Genomic DNA, 16,608 nt, shown 5'->3' with positions numbered 1-16,608 from the left:
CTAGCGCTACCTCGCACATATGAGGGGGGAGGGGTTTTTTATTCCATGTGTGGCGAGGTGGCGATGGGAACAAATAAAGGCAGACAGTATGAATTATGTACATGTGTATATATGTATATGTATGTGTGTGTGTATATATATGTGTACATTCAGATGTATGGGTATGTATATTTGCGTGTGTGGACGTGTATGTATATACATGTGTATGTGGGCGGGTTGGGCCATTCTTTCGTCTGTTTCCTTGCGCTACCTCGCTAACGCGGGAGACAGCGACAAAGCAAAATAAATAAATAAATATATATATATATATATATATATATATATATATATATATATATATATATATATATATATATATATATATATATATATATTTTTGCTTTGTCGCTGTCTCCCGCGTTTGCGAGGTAGCGCAAGGAAACAGACGAAAGAAATGGCCCAACCCACCCCCATACACATGTATATACATACGTCCACACACGCAAATATACATACCTACACAGCTTTCCATGGTTTACCCCAGACGCTTCACATGCCCTGATTCAATCCACTGACAGCACGTCAACCCCGGTATACCTCATCGATCCAATTCACTCTATTCCTTGCCCTCCTTTCACCCTCCTGCATGTTCAGGCCCCGATCACACAAAATCTTTTTCACTCCATCTTTCCATCTCCAAATTGGTCTCCCACTTCTCCTCGTTTCCTCCACCTCCGACACATATATCCTCTTGGTCAATCTTTCCTCACTCATTCTCTCCATGTGCCCAAACCATTTCAAAACACCCTCTTCTGCTCTCTCAATCATGCTCTTTTTATTTCCACACATCTCTCTTACCCTTACGTTACTTACTCGATCAAACCACCTCACACCACACATTGTCCTCAAACATCTCATTTCCAGCACATCCATCCTCCTGCGCACAACTCTATCCATAGCCCACGCCTCGCAACCATACAACATTGTTGGAACCACTATTCCTTCAAACATACCCATTTTTGCTTTCCGAGATAATGTTCTCGACTTCCACACATTCTTCAAGGCTCCCAGAATTCTCGCCCCCTCCCCCACCCTATGATCCACTTCCGCTTCCATGGTTCCATCCGCTGCCAGATCCACTCCCAGATATCTAAAACACTTTACTTCCTCCAGTTTTTCTTCATTCAAACTTACCTCTGAATTGACTTGACCCTCTTTCCAAAACTCTTGCATTTACCTCCCTAACAACCCCATCCATAAACAAATTAAACAACCATGGAGACATCACACACCCCTGCCGCAAACCTACATTCACTGAGAACCAATCACTTTCCTCTCTTCCTACACGTACACATGCCATACATCCTCGATAAAAACTTTTCACTGCTTCTAACAACTTGCCTCCCACACCATATATTCTTAATACCTTCCACAGAGCATCTCTATCAACTCTATCATATGCCTTCTCCAGATCCATAAATGCTACATACAAATCCATTTGCTTTTCTAAGTATTTCTCACATACATTCTTCAAAGCAAACACCTGATCCACACATCCTCTACCACTTCTGAAACCACACTGCTCTTCCCCAATCTGATGCTCTGTACATGCCTTCACCCTCTCAATCAATACCCTCCCATATAATTTACCAGGAATACTCAACAAACTTATACCTCTGTAATTTGAGCACTCACTCTTATCCCCTTTGCCTTTGTACAATGGCACTATGCACGCATTCCGCCAATCCTCAGGCACCTCACCATGAGTCATACATACATTAAATAACCTTACCAACCAGTTAATAACAGTCACCCCCTTTTTTAATAAATTCCACTGCAATACCATCCAAACCTGCTGCCTTGCCGGCTTTCATCTTCCGCAAAGCTTTTACTACCTCTTCTCTGTTTACCAAATCATTTTCCCTAACCCTCTCACTTTGCACACCACCTCGACCAAGACACCCTATATCTGCCACTCTGTCATCAAACACATTCAACAAACCTTCAATATATATATATATATATATATATATATATATATATATATATATATATATATATATATATATATATATATATATATGTTGATGTATATTTCAACGTATATATGCATATACATATACACCCCCCCCCCCGTCTCTCTCTCTCCAGCGAATAAGCGTTAGGAAAAGGCAGAAAAGGCCACATTCGTTCACACTCAGTCTTTATCTTTCCTGTGTCATGCACCGGAACCACAGCTCCTTTTCCACATCCAAGCCAGATACCCATTTATCGAGCAGCCCATGAGAGCGATTGGCTCTGAGCTAACTGCCCAATCTTGTATTCGAACCCAAGGGTGACTGCGCGTGACATATTCAGCAACGCTAACCACTACACCAAGCAAACCTGTCCAAAGATAACATTATGTTCTGCACACATTTCAGCGTCCTAGCATTTAGAGAGTAGCAAATGAAATAATTCTTTAAAAGCGTAACCGGTATTTTCTATTAGATCGGAAACGATTCCCATCACCCCTCTCACATTTCCATGTCATTATGTTTAGTCTCAAACACCGGATGTTCCGTGTTACCTACCTCCCTTTCGGCTGATATACCGTTGAGAGTGGTGGTAGGGGCGGAGCTATCTCTAATAGTTTTGTCACCATTCATATAGATATTTATGATTTTAGGATATCATTCCTGTCCTGGGGCAGACAGCCACCTCAAAGACCATCAGTTATTCTCTTACCTGTCTTACCCATGTACTCACAAACCTGCCCATTTATTCCTCTCTCCTTGACACATTGATAAACATACTTCCCTATTACCTCCATTTTGTCTCAATCTACTCACAAACCTGTCCTCACTATCATGTCCCATCCATTTATAAACTTAACCGTCAACTCCTTTTCTGCCTTACCCAACTCATAAACCTGCCCCATGCTCTCCCCTTACAATGGTAAATTGGCCTTCACAGGGTTGGAACATCCCTCACACTGTTTAGCTGTCTTCATATTGTTGAGCTAGCCATCATACTGATAAGCTGTCTTCACATTGGCGAGCTGGCTTTCACACTGGTGAGCTGTTCATCATCCTTATGAGCTGGCTGTCGTACTGGTGAGCAGTTTGACACTCTGGTGAGCTGCTGTCACACAAGAAGCTGATCATCACACTGGTTAGCTGTGAGTCTTACTTGTGAGCTGACCATCACACTGGTTAGCTTTCCTTCACACTGTTGAGTTGTCCTTCATACTAGTGTCCTGGCCGGCAAACTGGCAAGCTACCAATTACCACCTTGGAGAGTTGCCCTTCTAAGTTGTGATACAGTCGTCACACTAATGAGCTGGCCGTCACACTGATGAGCTGTTCGTCAAACTGGAGAAATATTCTTCATACTAATGAGCTTAACGTCACACTGGTGAACTGGTCGTCACTCTGATGTGGTCGTCACACGAGTAACATGGCAGTCATGTTAGAAAAATGGCCGTCACGAATATGAGTATGCTAATAAGTTGGCCATCACACTGGTGAGCAGTGTGAATGTGAATAAGTAACAATAACCGGTTCAGCAGCCGCCCGCTTAGCTTGCTTCTGTTTGTTTGGGTCTCGTCCATGACTGACTGATCGTCAAAATACGCCAACCCTAAACCATTTGTTTATTAGTGTTGCGGTGTTGTTCTGTAAACACTGATCCAATACAATGTGTCTCACACGTCTGAACTCGTCAATGAAATGATCTGAAACAATCAATGATTAGAATGAATCTTGCAAACAGTGAACTTCACTATGTAATATACAGTCTGTGGATGTAGTAGACGTTATGTGGATGTAGTATACATCCTACGGATGTAGTGTACATTCTATGGATGTAAAATCTAACAGAAATAACAGCAAAATCCTTCCTTATGATCTAACAAACTTCTACTGTTTATGTTAAGGAACTTTTAACGAGAGTGTTGTCATGAAGTTTCTAGCTTCAAGTGTCTGGCACACATGAGGCCGCCTCTCTCTCTCTCTCTCTCTCTCTCTCTCTCTCTCTCTCTCTCTCTCTCTCTCTCTCTCTCTCACCAGCATCACTCACTCTCACATCGACAGAACCCAGTAACTTTCATATAAATCTGCCGAGTTCGGGTGATCCACACGAGACCTGTCGACACAGTTTATTGGTTTTGACTTTTCATTTGTTCGTGTGATGGTTGTGTGTTGTGCTAGCGGCCGCACATGATGAGAAATGTTTACACAGCATCAGCTCGCTGACGTACATATACTAAAATGTTTCCATTAAGTTACGGTGTTTCTCGTATGTCTTCGAACACCTCAAAGAATAGTTCTCAAGATCGTCATTCTAAGAGTATAAGGAAATTCAACTCAAGTATTTGAAATAAAGTTTCTGATTAATGCGATCTTAACGGCTTGTAGATAATAATGAAAGAATGTTGCTACAGAGAGCCGCATCTTGTTTATCTCGCAGCGAGCGAAAGACAAAGTATCTCCACCACATTTCTCGTCTTCCCTTGAATTGCCACCCGGGTTGCGGAAACTCTCCACCAATCAACACAGGAGTTTCTAGCTCTCACGAGAAACTGAGCCAATCAGGAGAAAGATAATCAGAGGAGTTGCTACTATTGGTCGCACAGCCTTGCTCCTCTTTCGCATAAGAAGGATATACATACACTACGCTTCTCTCGCTATTGTACGTTAACAAAAGGGTTAGAATCTTTTGTCAGATTCATATATGAAGAGCCTCTCACCTAGAAGAGCTATCTGAAGAAGCCATTATTGTGACAAGACGAGAAGTGAAGTAACTTATGGGTGGGCGGGATGATTTATTAAGCGATGAAAGCTTCCGACTGCCACACTAACCACAAATTGGTCCACGCGACTCCCGTTCATTTACGAATCTTTTGGCGACACTGGGACAGTCAAATTATCCCAGACGCTCAGCCTTGGATTTTCTAGTGGTATTAACAACTGTAAACTGTGAAGTCCCGCCTAAGAGTCTTCCGTGAAGGCCGGTGAAACAAAGAGTGCTTGAACGTTGATGATTATAGAACGAGGGAACTTAGTGCTTGGAAAAGTCTCTTCTGTGTTAAAAGGAAAGACTGAAGTGTCACCACACGTTTGAGTGAAGGAAAGAGCGAGTCAACACCACAGTACCATTCCCGGGAGTCCTGACTGACTCGCTACAACAATCACAAGCAGACCAGCGTTGGTCTTACGCCCTCACATAGATTGATCAGCCTCGTACGCTCATCGAAGTCAAATTAGTATTAACTCTACCCAGGCTTCACTCCTTCGTGCTAGAGATTGCTGGTGTGGATTTGGTGACGTTAGAGGGGATGAATGGAGTGGGCGGCGGCGGGGGCTTGGGTTACCCTACAACGGAGAAGGGCGCCCGCAAGCCTAAGTGCGCCCGATGTCGTAACCATGGCATGATCAGCTGGCTCAAGGGGCACAAGCGACATTGCAAGTTTAAGGACTGTACGTGCGCACGCTGCAACCTCATAGCCGAGCGCCAGCGTGTCATGGCTGCCCAGGTGAGTGTTAGATCTCATGCGTGCTTCTGTCAGTGAAACAGGCCACTCCAATCAAAGCTGCCCAGGTCTCTAACACAGGCAAGGTTAGTGTTCGTGTTCGAGGCTGTGCGAAAGATTTTTAGTTTTAAATTCTGAATTATCTATTGTCTTGATAAACGTAGACGAAGCACTTCAATGAGAGTATGGGTGAAGGGCACATATCTGAGGGTAGGTGGAGGCCAGTACAGAGCGCACGGTGGATACATTACATCAACAAAGGAGGGTGACAGGTGGGTCTGAGTGGGACCCAGGGACTCAAAGGGCCCTCCTCCCGTTATTGGGGAGGGAGACGTAGGGTACATCATGTACATGGTATATAGTTACAGGATAGTACGTAAGTGATACTAACAGCAACGCAGGTAACAGCCTTTGTGTAATACATAAGATAAGATAAGATAAGATATAAAAGATGTCTTTTTTGTCATATTGCATATATGATACAAGATGAAATTCTTTATGGCCAGAAGCTCAATTCAAGGTCACAAAGTATAAGAATTATGTAATAGAAATGATAGAATATCATATAAAAGTACCACATAAACTATCACATAAAGAGTCATCTATTGCACTCAGAAGCTACGTATATCACAAAGGAGTTACCACAGCGTCTTCGGATGGTTAATGGTTTTTGGTACAAATGATTTCCTGAATGTATCGGTGCGCTGTGTAGGCAGAGACAGTCTTCTTCCTGACCTTAAAAATATTGATGTATAGGATGACGGGTTGTATCTTGTATGATCTTCACCACCTGCTTCATTGCACATTGCTGATACAGCACATCTAATGTTTTAGTGTTGGCACCCAATTTCCTAGCTTTCTTGACAGAACCACTTGTTGATATAGCAACTACAGTATATACACAAACAATTTACAAATACACTGAGGTACTATGTATATCTCATTACGGGTATTCTACGTTATGAAGTACACTCAATTTTGTAAGTCTCGGTTGCCAGGTCAGTTTTACACTTCATAGCTTTTAAGGTCATCTTCACGGCTGCTTAGATCAGTGTGACAGGTCAAGGTTTAAAGGTCATCCTCACGGCTTCTTAGATCAGTGTGACAGGTTAAAGCTATTCAAGTTCATCCTACTTATACTTTGTCATTATGATTGCACTTACATTCTTCTCTGGTAGGATTGCCTTAAGCAACAAGGTACCTGTATCTGATTACTACTTAATGTAAAGAATAGTCAAAGTATAATTTTCGTAGATCATGTTAGATGTTTTATCATGATCATGGTTTATCCGGTGTACGGACGACCTCTTGCAAACACCGCGGTAAAATTCCCATCGGAATGAATACGTCTATAATTCAGTAGGTTGCTATTACATCATATGTATATATATATATATATATATATATATATATATATATATATATATATATATATATATATATATATATGTATATATATATATATATATATATATATATATATATATATGAGTCCTAGGGGAAAATGAAACACGATAAATTCCCAAGTGTACTTTCGTGTAATAATCACATCATCAGGGGAGATACAAGAGAGAAATATAACAGTCAGTTGATACACAACGGAGAGACGTAGCTAGGTCGCCATTTGGTAAACATGCGAGTCCAAGACAGACAACGAGCGTATCATAAACTTATTTTGTGGACAAGAGGGTGAATTGTTTACAAATTTTATCAACATTAAGATTATAATTCTTTGTGAATTTAATAATAAGAGATTCAATGATATTTCTCGTGGTACTGGAGTTAGAGTTAATAACTGAGATGGCATTACTCCAGTCAGTACAATGATCATAGTTTTTAACGTGATTAAACAAAGCATTTGATTCTTGTTCCGTTCTTATACTATATGTATGTTGCTTAAGTCTAACAGAAAGATCCTTACCAGTCTGCCCAACATAAAACTTATCACAATTTCTACATGGCTCTTAAAAGATGCACCCAGGAGAATATTTTGTTGAGTTCCTAATCAAGATATTCTTTATAGTATTATTGTTGCTGAAGGCAACATTTACAATAATGGATTTAAGGAACATGGGATGTAAAGTAAAATCATTATTAAAAGGGAGAACTAAAAGATTCTTGGTGTCAATGGGAGGTTTGGGATCAACTCTATAAAATGATTTCTTTGCTAACTTAAGGGATTTGTCAGTGAAATATCTAGGGTACTTTTAACTTAGAATTAATAGAATATATCTTCTCAAACTCATCATCAATATACTCTGGATTGCAAATTTCTACATGGCTCTTAAAAGATTCACCCAGGAGAATATTCTGGTGAGTTCCTAATTAAGATATTCTTTATAGTATTATTGTTGCTGAAGGCAACATTTATAATAAAGGATTTAAGGAACATGGGAAGTAAAGTAAAATTATTGTTAACAGGGAGAACTAAACGATTCTTGGTGTCAATGGGAAGTCTGGGCTCAACACTATAAAATGATTTCTTTGCTAACTTAAGGGATTTATCAGTGAAAGATCTAGGGTACTTTAACTTAGAATCAATAGAATATATCTTCTCAAACTCATCATCAATATACTCTGGATTGCAAATACGTATTTGCAGTCCAGAGTATATTGATGATGAAAAGACAACAAAGGCCACATTCGTTCACACTCAGTCTCTAACTGTCATGTATAATGCACCGAAACCACAGCTCCTTCTCCACATCAAGACCCCACAAAACTTTCCAGACGCTTCACATGCCCTGGTTCAACCCATTAACAGCTGGTCAACCCGGTATACCACATCGTTCCAACTCATTCTATCCCTTGCGCTCCTTTCACCCTCCTGCATGTTCAGGCCCCGATCCCTCAAAATCTTTTTCACTCCATCCTTCCACCTCCAATTTGGTCTCCCACATCTTTTTCCCTCGAACTCTGACACATATATCCTCTTTGTCAATGTTTCTTCACTCATTCTCTCCATGTAACCAAACCATTTCAATACATCCTCTTTTGCTCTCTCAACCACACTCCTTTTACTACCACACACCTCTCTCACCCTTTCATTACTTACTCGATCAAACCACCTCACATCACATATTGTCCTCAAACATCTCATTTCCAACACATGAACCTCCTCCGCTCAAACCTATCTATAGCCCACGCCTCGCAACCATACAACATTGCTGGAACCATGTTGGAACCACTATTCCTTCAAACATACCCATTTTTGCTTTCTAAGATAATGTTTTCGCCTTCCACACATTCTTCAACGCTCCCAGAACTTTCGCCCCCTCCCCCACCCTATGATCCACTTCCGCTTCCATGGTTTACCCCAGACGCTTCACATGCCTTGATTCAATCCACTGACAGCACGTCAAACCCTGTATACCACATCGCTCCAATTCACTCTATTCCTTGCCTCCTTTCACCCTCCTGCATGTTCAGGCCCCGATCACACAAAATCTTTTTCACTCCATCTTTCCACCTCCAATTTGGTCTCCCACATCTTTTTCCCTCGAACTCTGACACATATATCCTCTTGGTCAATCTTTCCTCACTCATTCTCTCCATGTAACCAAACCATTTCAATACATCCTCTTTTGCTCTCTCAACCACACTCCTTTTACTACCACACACCTCTCTCACCCTTTCATTACTTACTCGATCAAACCACCTCACATCACATATTGTCCTCAAACATCTCATTTCCAACACATCCATCCTCCTGCGCACAACTCTATCCATAGCCCACGCCTCGCAACCATACAACATTGCTGGAACCATGTTGGAACCACTATTCCTTCAAACATACCCATTTTTGCTTTCTAAGATAATGTTTTCGCCTTCCACACATTCTTCAACGCTCCCAGAACTTTCGCCCCCTCCCCGACACTGTGAGTCACTTCTGCTTCCATGGTTCAATCCGCTGCCAAATTCACTCCCAGATATCTAAAACACTTCACTTCCTCCAGTTTTTCTCCATTCAAACTCACCTCCATTTAACTTTGACCCTCAACCCTACTGTACCTAATAACCTTGCTCTTATTCACATTTACTCTTAACTTTCTTCTTTCACACACTTTACCAAACTCAGTCACCAGCTTCTGCAGTTTCTCACATGAATATATATATATATGAGTCCTAGGGGAAAATGAAACACGATAAATTCCCAAGTGTACTTTCGTGTAATAATCACATCATCAGGGGAGATACAAGAGAGAATATAACAGTCAGTTGATACACAACGGAGAGACGTAGCTAGGTCGCCATTTGGTAAACATGCGAGTCCAGACAGACAACGAGCGTATCATAAACTTATTATGTTGACAAGAAGGGGAATTGTTTAGAAATTTTATCAACAATAAAGCTATCCTATTTGTAGTGACCTTCAATAATATTTAGGTTATAATTCTTTGTGAATTTAATTATAAGAGATTCAATGATATTTCTCGTGGTACTGGAGTTAGAGTTAATAACTGAGATGGCATTACTCCAGTCAGTACAATGATCATAGTTTTTAACGTGATTAAACAAAGCATTTGATTCTTGTTCCGTTCTTATACTATATGTATGTTGCTTAAGTCTAACAGAAAGATCCTTACCAGTCTGCCCAACATAAAACTTATCACAATTTCTACATGGCTCTTAAAAGATGCACCCAGGAGAATATTTTGTTGAGTTCCTAATCAAGATATTCTTTATAGTATTATTGTTGCTGAAGGCAACATTTACAATAATGGATTTAAGGAACATGGGATGTAAAGTAAAATCATTATTAAAAGGGAGAACTAAAAGATTCTTGGTGTCAATGGGAAGTCTGGGCTTCACACTATAAAATGATTTCTTTGCTAACTTAAGGGATTTATCAGTGAAAGATCTAGGGTACTTTAACTTAGAATCAATAGAATATATCTTCTCAAACTCATCATCAATATACTCTGGATTGCAAATACGTATTTGCAGTCCAGAGTATATTGATGGATGAGTTTGAGAAGATGTATTCAATTGGATCCAAGTTAAAGTACCCTAGATCTTTCATTGATTAATCCCTTAAGTTAGCAAAGAAATCATTTTATAGAGTTTCGCCAAACTTCCCATTTGACACCAAGAATCTTTTAGTTCTCCTTTTAAATAATGATTTCACTTTACTTCCCATGTTGCTTAAATCCTTTAATGTAAATATTGCCTTCAGCAACAGTAATACGAAAAAGAATATCTTAGTCAGGAACTCAAGAGAAAATTCTCCTGGGTGCATTTATAAAGTGCCATGTAGAAATTGTGATAGGTATTATGTTGGGCAGACTGGTAAGGATCTTTCTATTAGACTTAAGCAACACAAACATAGTATAAGAACAGGACAAGAATCAAATGACTTGTTAAAAACTATGATCATTGTATTGACTGGAGTAATGCTATCTCAGTTATTAACTCTAACTCCACAAGAAATATCACCGAATCTTTTGTTATTAGGTACACAAAGAATTATAACCCTAATATTAGTGAAAGTCTATACGAACTGGATGACTTTATTATTGATAAATCTGTAAACAATTCGCCTTCTTGTCCACATGATAGTTTATGATAAGCTCATTGTCTGTCTTGGACAATCGCATGTTTACGAAATGGCGTCCTAACTACGTCTCTTCGTTGGATATAAACTGACTGTTATATTTTGTCTCTTATGTCTCCCCTGATGATCCGAATATTTCACGAAAGTGCACTTGGGAACTCTTCGTGTTTCATTTTTCCCGTGGACTCATAGGAATATATATATATATATATATATATATATATATATATATATATATATATATATATATATATATATATGTTTACCAAATGGCGTCCTAGCTACTTCTCTTTGTTGTATATCAACTGTTATATTTCTCTCTTGTGTTTCCCCTGACGATGTGATTATTACACGAAAGTACACTTGGGAACTTCTCGTGTTTCATTTTCCCCGTGGACTCTTAGGAATATATATATATATATATATATACATATATATATATATATATATATATATATATATATATATATATATATATATATATATATATATATATATATATATATATCAGATTGGGGAAGAGCAGTGCGGTTTCAGAAGTGGTAGAGGATGTGTGGATCAGGTGTTTGCTTTGAAGAATGTATGTGAGAAATACTTAGAAAAGCAAATGGATTTGTATGTAGCATTTATGGATCTGGAGAAGGCATATGATAGAGTTGATAGAGATGCTCTGTGGAAGGTATTAAGAATATATGGTGTGGGAGGCAAGTTGTTAGAAGCAGTGAAAAGTTTTTATCGAGGATGTAAGGCATGTGTACGTGTAGGAAGAGAGGAAAGTGATTGGTTCTCAGTGAATGTAGGTTTGCGGCAGGGGTGTGTGATGTCTCCATGGTTGTTTAATTTGTTTATGGATGGGGTTGTTAGGGAGGTAAATGCAAGAGTCCTGGAAAGAGGGGCAAGTATGAAGTCTGTTGGGGATGAGAGAGCTTGGGAAGTGAGTCAGTTGTTGTTCGCTGATGATACAGCGCTGGTGGCTGATTCATGTGAGAAACTGCAGAAGCTGGTGACTGAGTTTGGTAAAGTGTGTGGAAGAAGAAAGTTAAGAGTAAATGTGAATAAGAGCAAGGTTATTAGGTACAGTAGGGTTGAGGGTCAAGTCAATTGGGAGGTGAGTTTGAATGGAGAAAAACTGGAGGAAGTGAAGTGTTTTAGATATCTGGGAGTGGATCTGTCAGCGGATGGAACCATGGAAGCGGAAGTGGATCATAGGGTGGGGGAGGGGGCGAAAATTTTGGGAGCCTTGAAAAATGTGTGGAAGTCGAGAACATTATCTCGGAAAGCAAAAATGGGTATGTTTGAAGGAATAGTGGTTCCAACAATGTTGTATGGTTGCGAGGCGTGGGCTATGGATAGAGTTGTGCGCAGGAGGATGGATGTGCTGGAAATGAGATGTTTGAGGACAATGTGTGGTGTGAGGTGGTTTGATCGAGTAAGTAACGTAAGGGTAAGAGAGATGTGTGGAAATAAAAAGAGCGTGGTTGAGAGAGCAGAAGAGGGTGTTTTGAAATGGTTTGGGCACATGGAGAGAATGAGTGAGGAAAGATTGACCAAGAGGATATATGTGTCGGAGGTGGAGGGAACGAGGAGAAGAGGGAGACCAAATTGGAGGTGGAAAGATGGAGTGAAAAAGATTTTGTGTGATCGGGGCCTGAACATGCAGGAGGGTGAAAGGAGGGCAAGGAATAGAGTGAATTGGAGCGATGTGGTATACAGGGGTTGACGTGCTGTCAGTGGATTAAATCAAGGCATGTGAAGCGTCTGGGGTAAACCATGGAAAGCTGTGTAGGTATGTATATTTGCGTGTGTGGACGTGTGTATGTACATGTGTATGGGGGGGGGGGGGGTTGGGCCATTTCTTTCGTCTGTTTCCTTGCGCTACCTCGCAAACGCGGGAGACAGCGACAAAGTATAAAAAAAAAAAAAAAATATATATATATATATATATATATATATATATATATATATATATATATATATTATCCCTAGAGATAGAGGAGAAAGTATACTTCCCACGTATTCCCTGCGTGTCGTGGAAGGCAACCAAAAGGGAAGGGAGCAGGGAGCTGGAAATCCTCCCCTCTCGTTTCTAGTTTTCCTAAGAAGGAACAGAGGAGGGGGCCAAGGGAGGATATTCCCTCAAAGGCTCAGTTCTCTGTTCTTAACGCTACCTCGCTAACGTGGGAAATGGCGACTAGTATGAAAAAAAAGAAATATATATATATATATATATATATATATATATATATATATATATATATATATATATATATATATATATATATATATATATATATATATATATTTTGGAAAGGATCACAATTTTGCGCGTGGTCAAGTATATTCCTGTGAGTCCACGGGGAAAATGAAACACGATATATTCCCAGGTGCACTTTGGTATAATAATCACATCATCAGGAGAGATACAAGAAAGAAATATAAGTCAGCTGATATACAACGAAGAGACGTAGCTAGGACGCCATTTGGTAACCACGTTATTGTCCATGGCAGACAACGAGTGTATCATAAACTTATTATGTTGACAAGAAGGGGAATTGTTTAGAAATTTTATCAACAATAAAGCTATCCTATTTGTAGTGACCTTCAATAATATTTAGGTTATAATTCTTTGAGAGTAAATGTGAATAAGTGCAAGGTTGTTAGGTTCAGTAGGGTTGAGGGACAAGTTAACTGGGAGGTAAGTTCGAATGGAGAAAAACTGGAGGAAGTGAAGTGTTTTAGATATCTGCGAGTGGATTTAGTAGCAGATGGAACCATGGAAGCTTAAGTGAGTCGCAGGGTTGGGAAGGGAAAGATGTATCTGGAGCATTGAAGAATGTGTGGAAGGCGAGAACGTTATCCCGGAGAGCAAAAATGAGTATGTTTGAAGGAATAGTGGTTCCAACAATGTTATATGGTTGTGAGGCATGGGCTACAGATAGGGTTGCGCGGAGGAGGGTGGATGTGTTGGAAATGAAATGTTTAAGGACGATATGTGGTGTGAGATGGTTTGATCGAGTAAGCAATGAAAAGGTAAGAGAGATGTTTGGTGATAAAAAGAGTGTGGTTGAGAGAGCAGAAGAGGGTTTGTTGAAATGGTTTGGTCACATGGAGAGAATGAGTGAGGAAAGATTGACAAAGAGGATTTATGTGTCATAGGTAGAGGGAATGAGAAGCGGGAGATCATATTGGACGTGGAAGGATGGAGTGAAAAAAATTTTGAGCGATCGGGGTCTGAACACACAGGAGGGTGGAAAGGTGTGCAAGGAATAGAGCGAATTGGAAGGATGTTGTATACCGGGATCAACGTGCTGTCAGTGGATAAAACTAGGGCATGTGAAGCGTCTGGGTTTAACCATGGAATGTTTTGTGGGGCCTGGATGTGGAAAGGGAGCTGTGGTTACGGTGCACTATACATGACAGCCAGAGAATGAGTGTGAACGAATGTGGCCTATGTCTTTTCCTAGCGTTACCTCGCCGGGATGGGGGATGGGGGGCGGGGGGTGGGGATGCTGTTTCATGTGTGGCGAGGTGGCGACGAGAATGGATGAAGGCAGCAAGTATGAATATGTACATGTGTATATATGTATATGTCTGTGTATGTATATGTATGTATACGTTGAAATATATATGTATGTATGTTTGCGTGTGTGGGCGTTTGTGTATATATATTTTTTTTTTTTTTTTTTTTTTTTTTATACTTTGTCGCTGTCTCCCGCGTTTGCGAGGTAGCGCAAGGAAACAGACGAAAGAAATGGCCCAACCCCCCCCCCCCATACACATGTACATACACACGTCCACACACGCAAATATACATACCTACACAGCTTTCCATGGTTTACCCCAGACGCTTCACATGCCTTGATTCAATCCACTGACAGCACGTCAAACCCTGTATACCACATCGCTCCAATTCACTCTATTCCTTGCCCTCCTTTCACCCTCCTGCATGTTCAGGCCCCGATCACACAAAATCTTTTTCACTCCATCTTTCCACCTCCAATTTGGTCTCCCTCTTCTCCTCGTTCCCTCCACCTCCGACACATATATCCTCTTGGTCAATCTTTCCTCACTCATTCTCTCCATGTGCCCAAACCATTTCAAAACACCCTCTTCTGCTCTCTCAACCACGCTCTTTTTATTTCCACACATCTCTCTTACCCTTACGTTACTTACTCGATCAAACCACCTCACACCACACATTGTCCTCAAACATCTCATTTCCAGCACATCCATCCTCCTGCGCACAACTCTATCCATAGCCCACGCCTCGCAACCATACAACATTGTTGGAACCACTATTCCTTCAAACATACCCATTTTTGCTTTCCGAGATAATGTTCTCGACTTCCACACATTTTTCAAGGCTCCCAAAATTTTCGCCCCCTCCCCCACCCTATGATCCACTTCCGCTTCCATGGTTCCATCCGCTGACAGATCCACTCCCAGATATCTAAAACACTTCACTTCCTCCAGTTTTTCTCCATTCAAACTCACCTCCCAATTGACTTGACCCTCAACCCTACTGTACCTAATAACCTTGCTCTTATTCACATTTACTCTTAACTTTCTTCTTTCACACACTTTACCAAACTCAGTCACCAGCTTCTGCAGTTTCTCACATGAATCAGCCACCAGCGCTGTATCATCAGCGAACAACAACTGACTCACTTCCCAAGCTCTCTCATCCCCAACAGACTTCATACTTGCCCCTCTTTCCAGGACTCTTGCATTTACCTCCCTAACAACCCCATCCATAAACAAATTAAACAACCATGGAGACATCACACACCCCTGCCGCAAACCTACATTCACTGAGAACCAATCACTTTCCTCTCTTCCTATATATATATATATATATATATATATATATATATATATATATATATATACTTTGTCGCTGTGTCCCACTCACATATATGAGGTAAGTTTGAATGGAGAAAAACTGGTGGAATTGAAGTGTTTTAGATATCTGGGAGTGGTGGATTTGGCAGCGGATGGAACCATGGAAGCGGAAGTGAATCATAGGGTGGGGGAGGGGGCGAAAATTTTGGGAGCCTTAAAGAATGTTTGGAAGTCGAGAACATTATCTCGGAAAGCTAAAATGGGTATGTTTGAAGGAATAGTGGTTCCTACAATGGTGTATGGTTGCGAGGCGTGGGCTATGGATAGAGTTGTGCGGGGGAGGGTGGATGTGCTGGAAATGAGATGTTTGAGGACAATATGTGGTGTGAGGTGGTTTGACCGAGTAGGTAATAATAGGGTAAGAGTTATGTGTCGTAATAAAAAGAGTGTGGTTGAGAGAGCAGAAGAGGGTGTTTTGAAATGGTTTGGTCACATGGAGAGAATGAGTGAGGATATATGTGTGTCAGAAGTGGAGGGAACGAGGAGAAGTGGGAGACCAAATTGGAGGTGGAAAGATGGAGTGAAAAAGAATTTGAGTGATCCGGGCCTGAACATGCAGGAGGGTGAAAGGCGTGCAAGGAATAGAGTGAAATGGAACGAATTGGTATACCGGGGTCGACGTGCTGTCAATGGATTGAACCAGGGCATGTAAAGCGTCTCG

The 16,608-nt window shown here is 40.7% G+C and overlaps 1 protein-coding gene across 2 annotated transcripts in view; it reads left to right on the top strand.

Moving 5' to 3' along the window:
- LOC139750163 (doublesex- and mab-3-related transcription factor A2-like) overlaps positions 1 to 16,608 on the top strand; it is a 204,149-nt gene that overhangs the window by 136,467 nt on the left and 51,074 nt on the right. The window contains exon 1 of one of the 2 annotated variants that reach the window (XM_071664509.1): positions 4,860 to 5,494. The exons of the other annotated variant lie outside the window; for it this stretch is intronic. Coding sequence (XP_071520610.1) covers positions 5,297 to 5,494 — 198 coding nt within the window. The 5' untranslated portion in view covers positions 4,860 to 5,296. Of the gene's footprint in view, positions 1 to 4,859; positions 5,495 to 16,608 lie in introns of those variants that run through there. 2 annotated transcript variants of the gene reach the window in all.

This window comes from Panulirus ornatus, chromosome 9, assembly GCF_036320965.1.
Source record: "Panulirus ornatus isolate Po-2019 chromosome 9, ASM3632096v1, whole genome shotgun sequence".
Lineage (NCBI taxonomy): Eukaryota > Metazoa > Arthropoda > Malacostraca > Decapoda > Palinuridae > Panulirus > Panulirus ornatus.
Note: the sequence above shows the minus strand (reverse complement) of the source record. Positions and strands in the feature narration are given on the sequence as shown.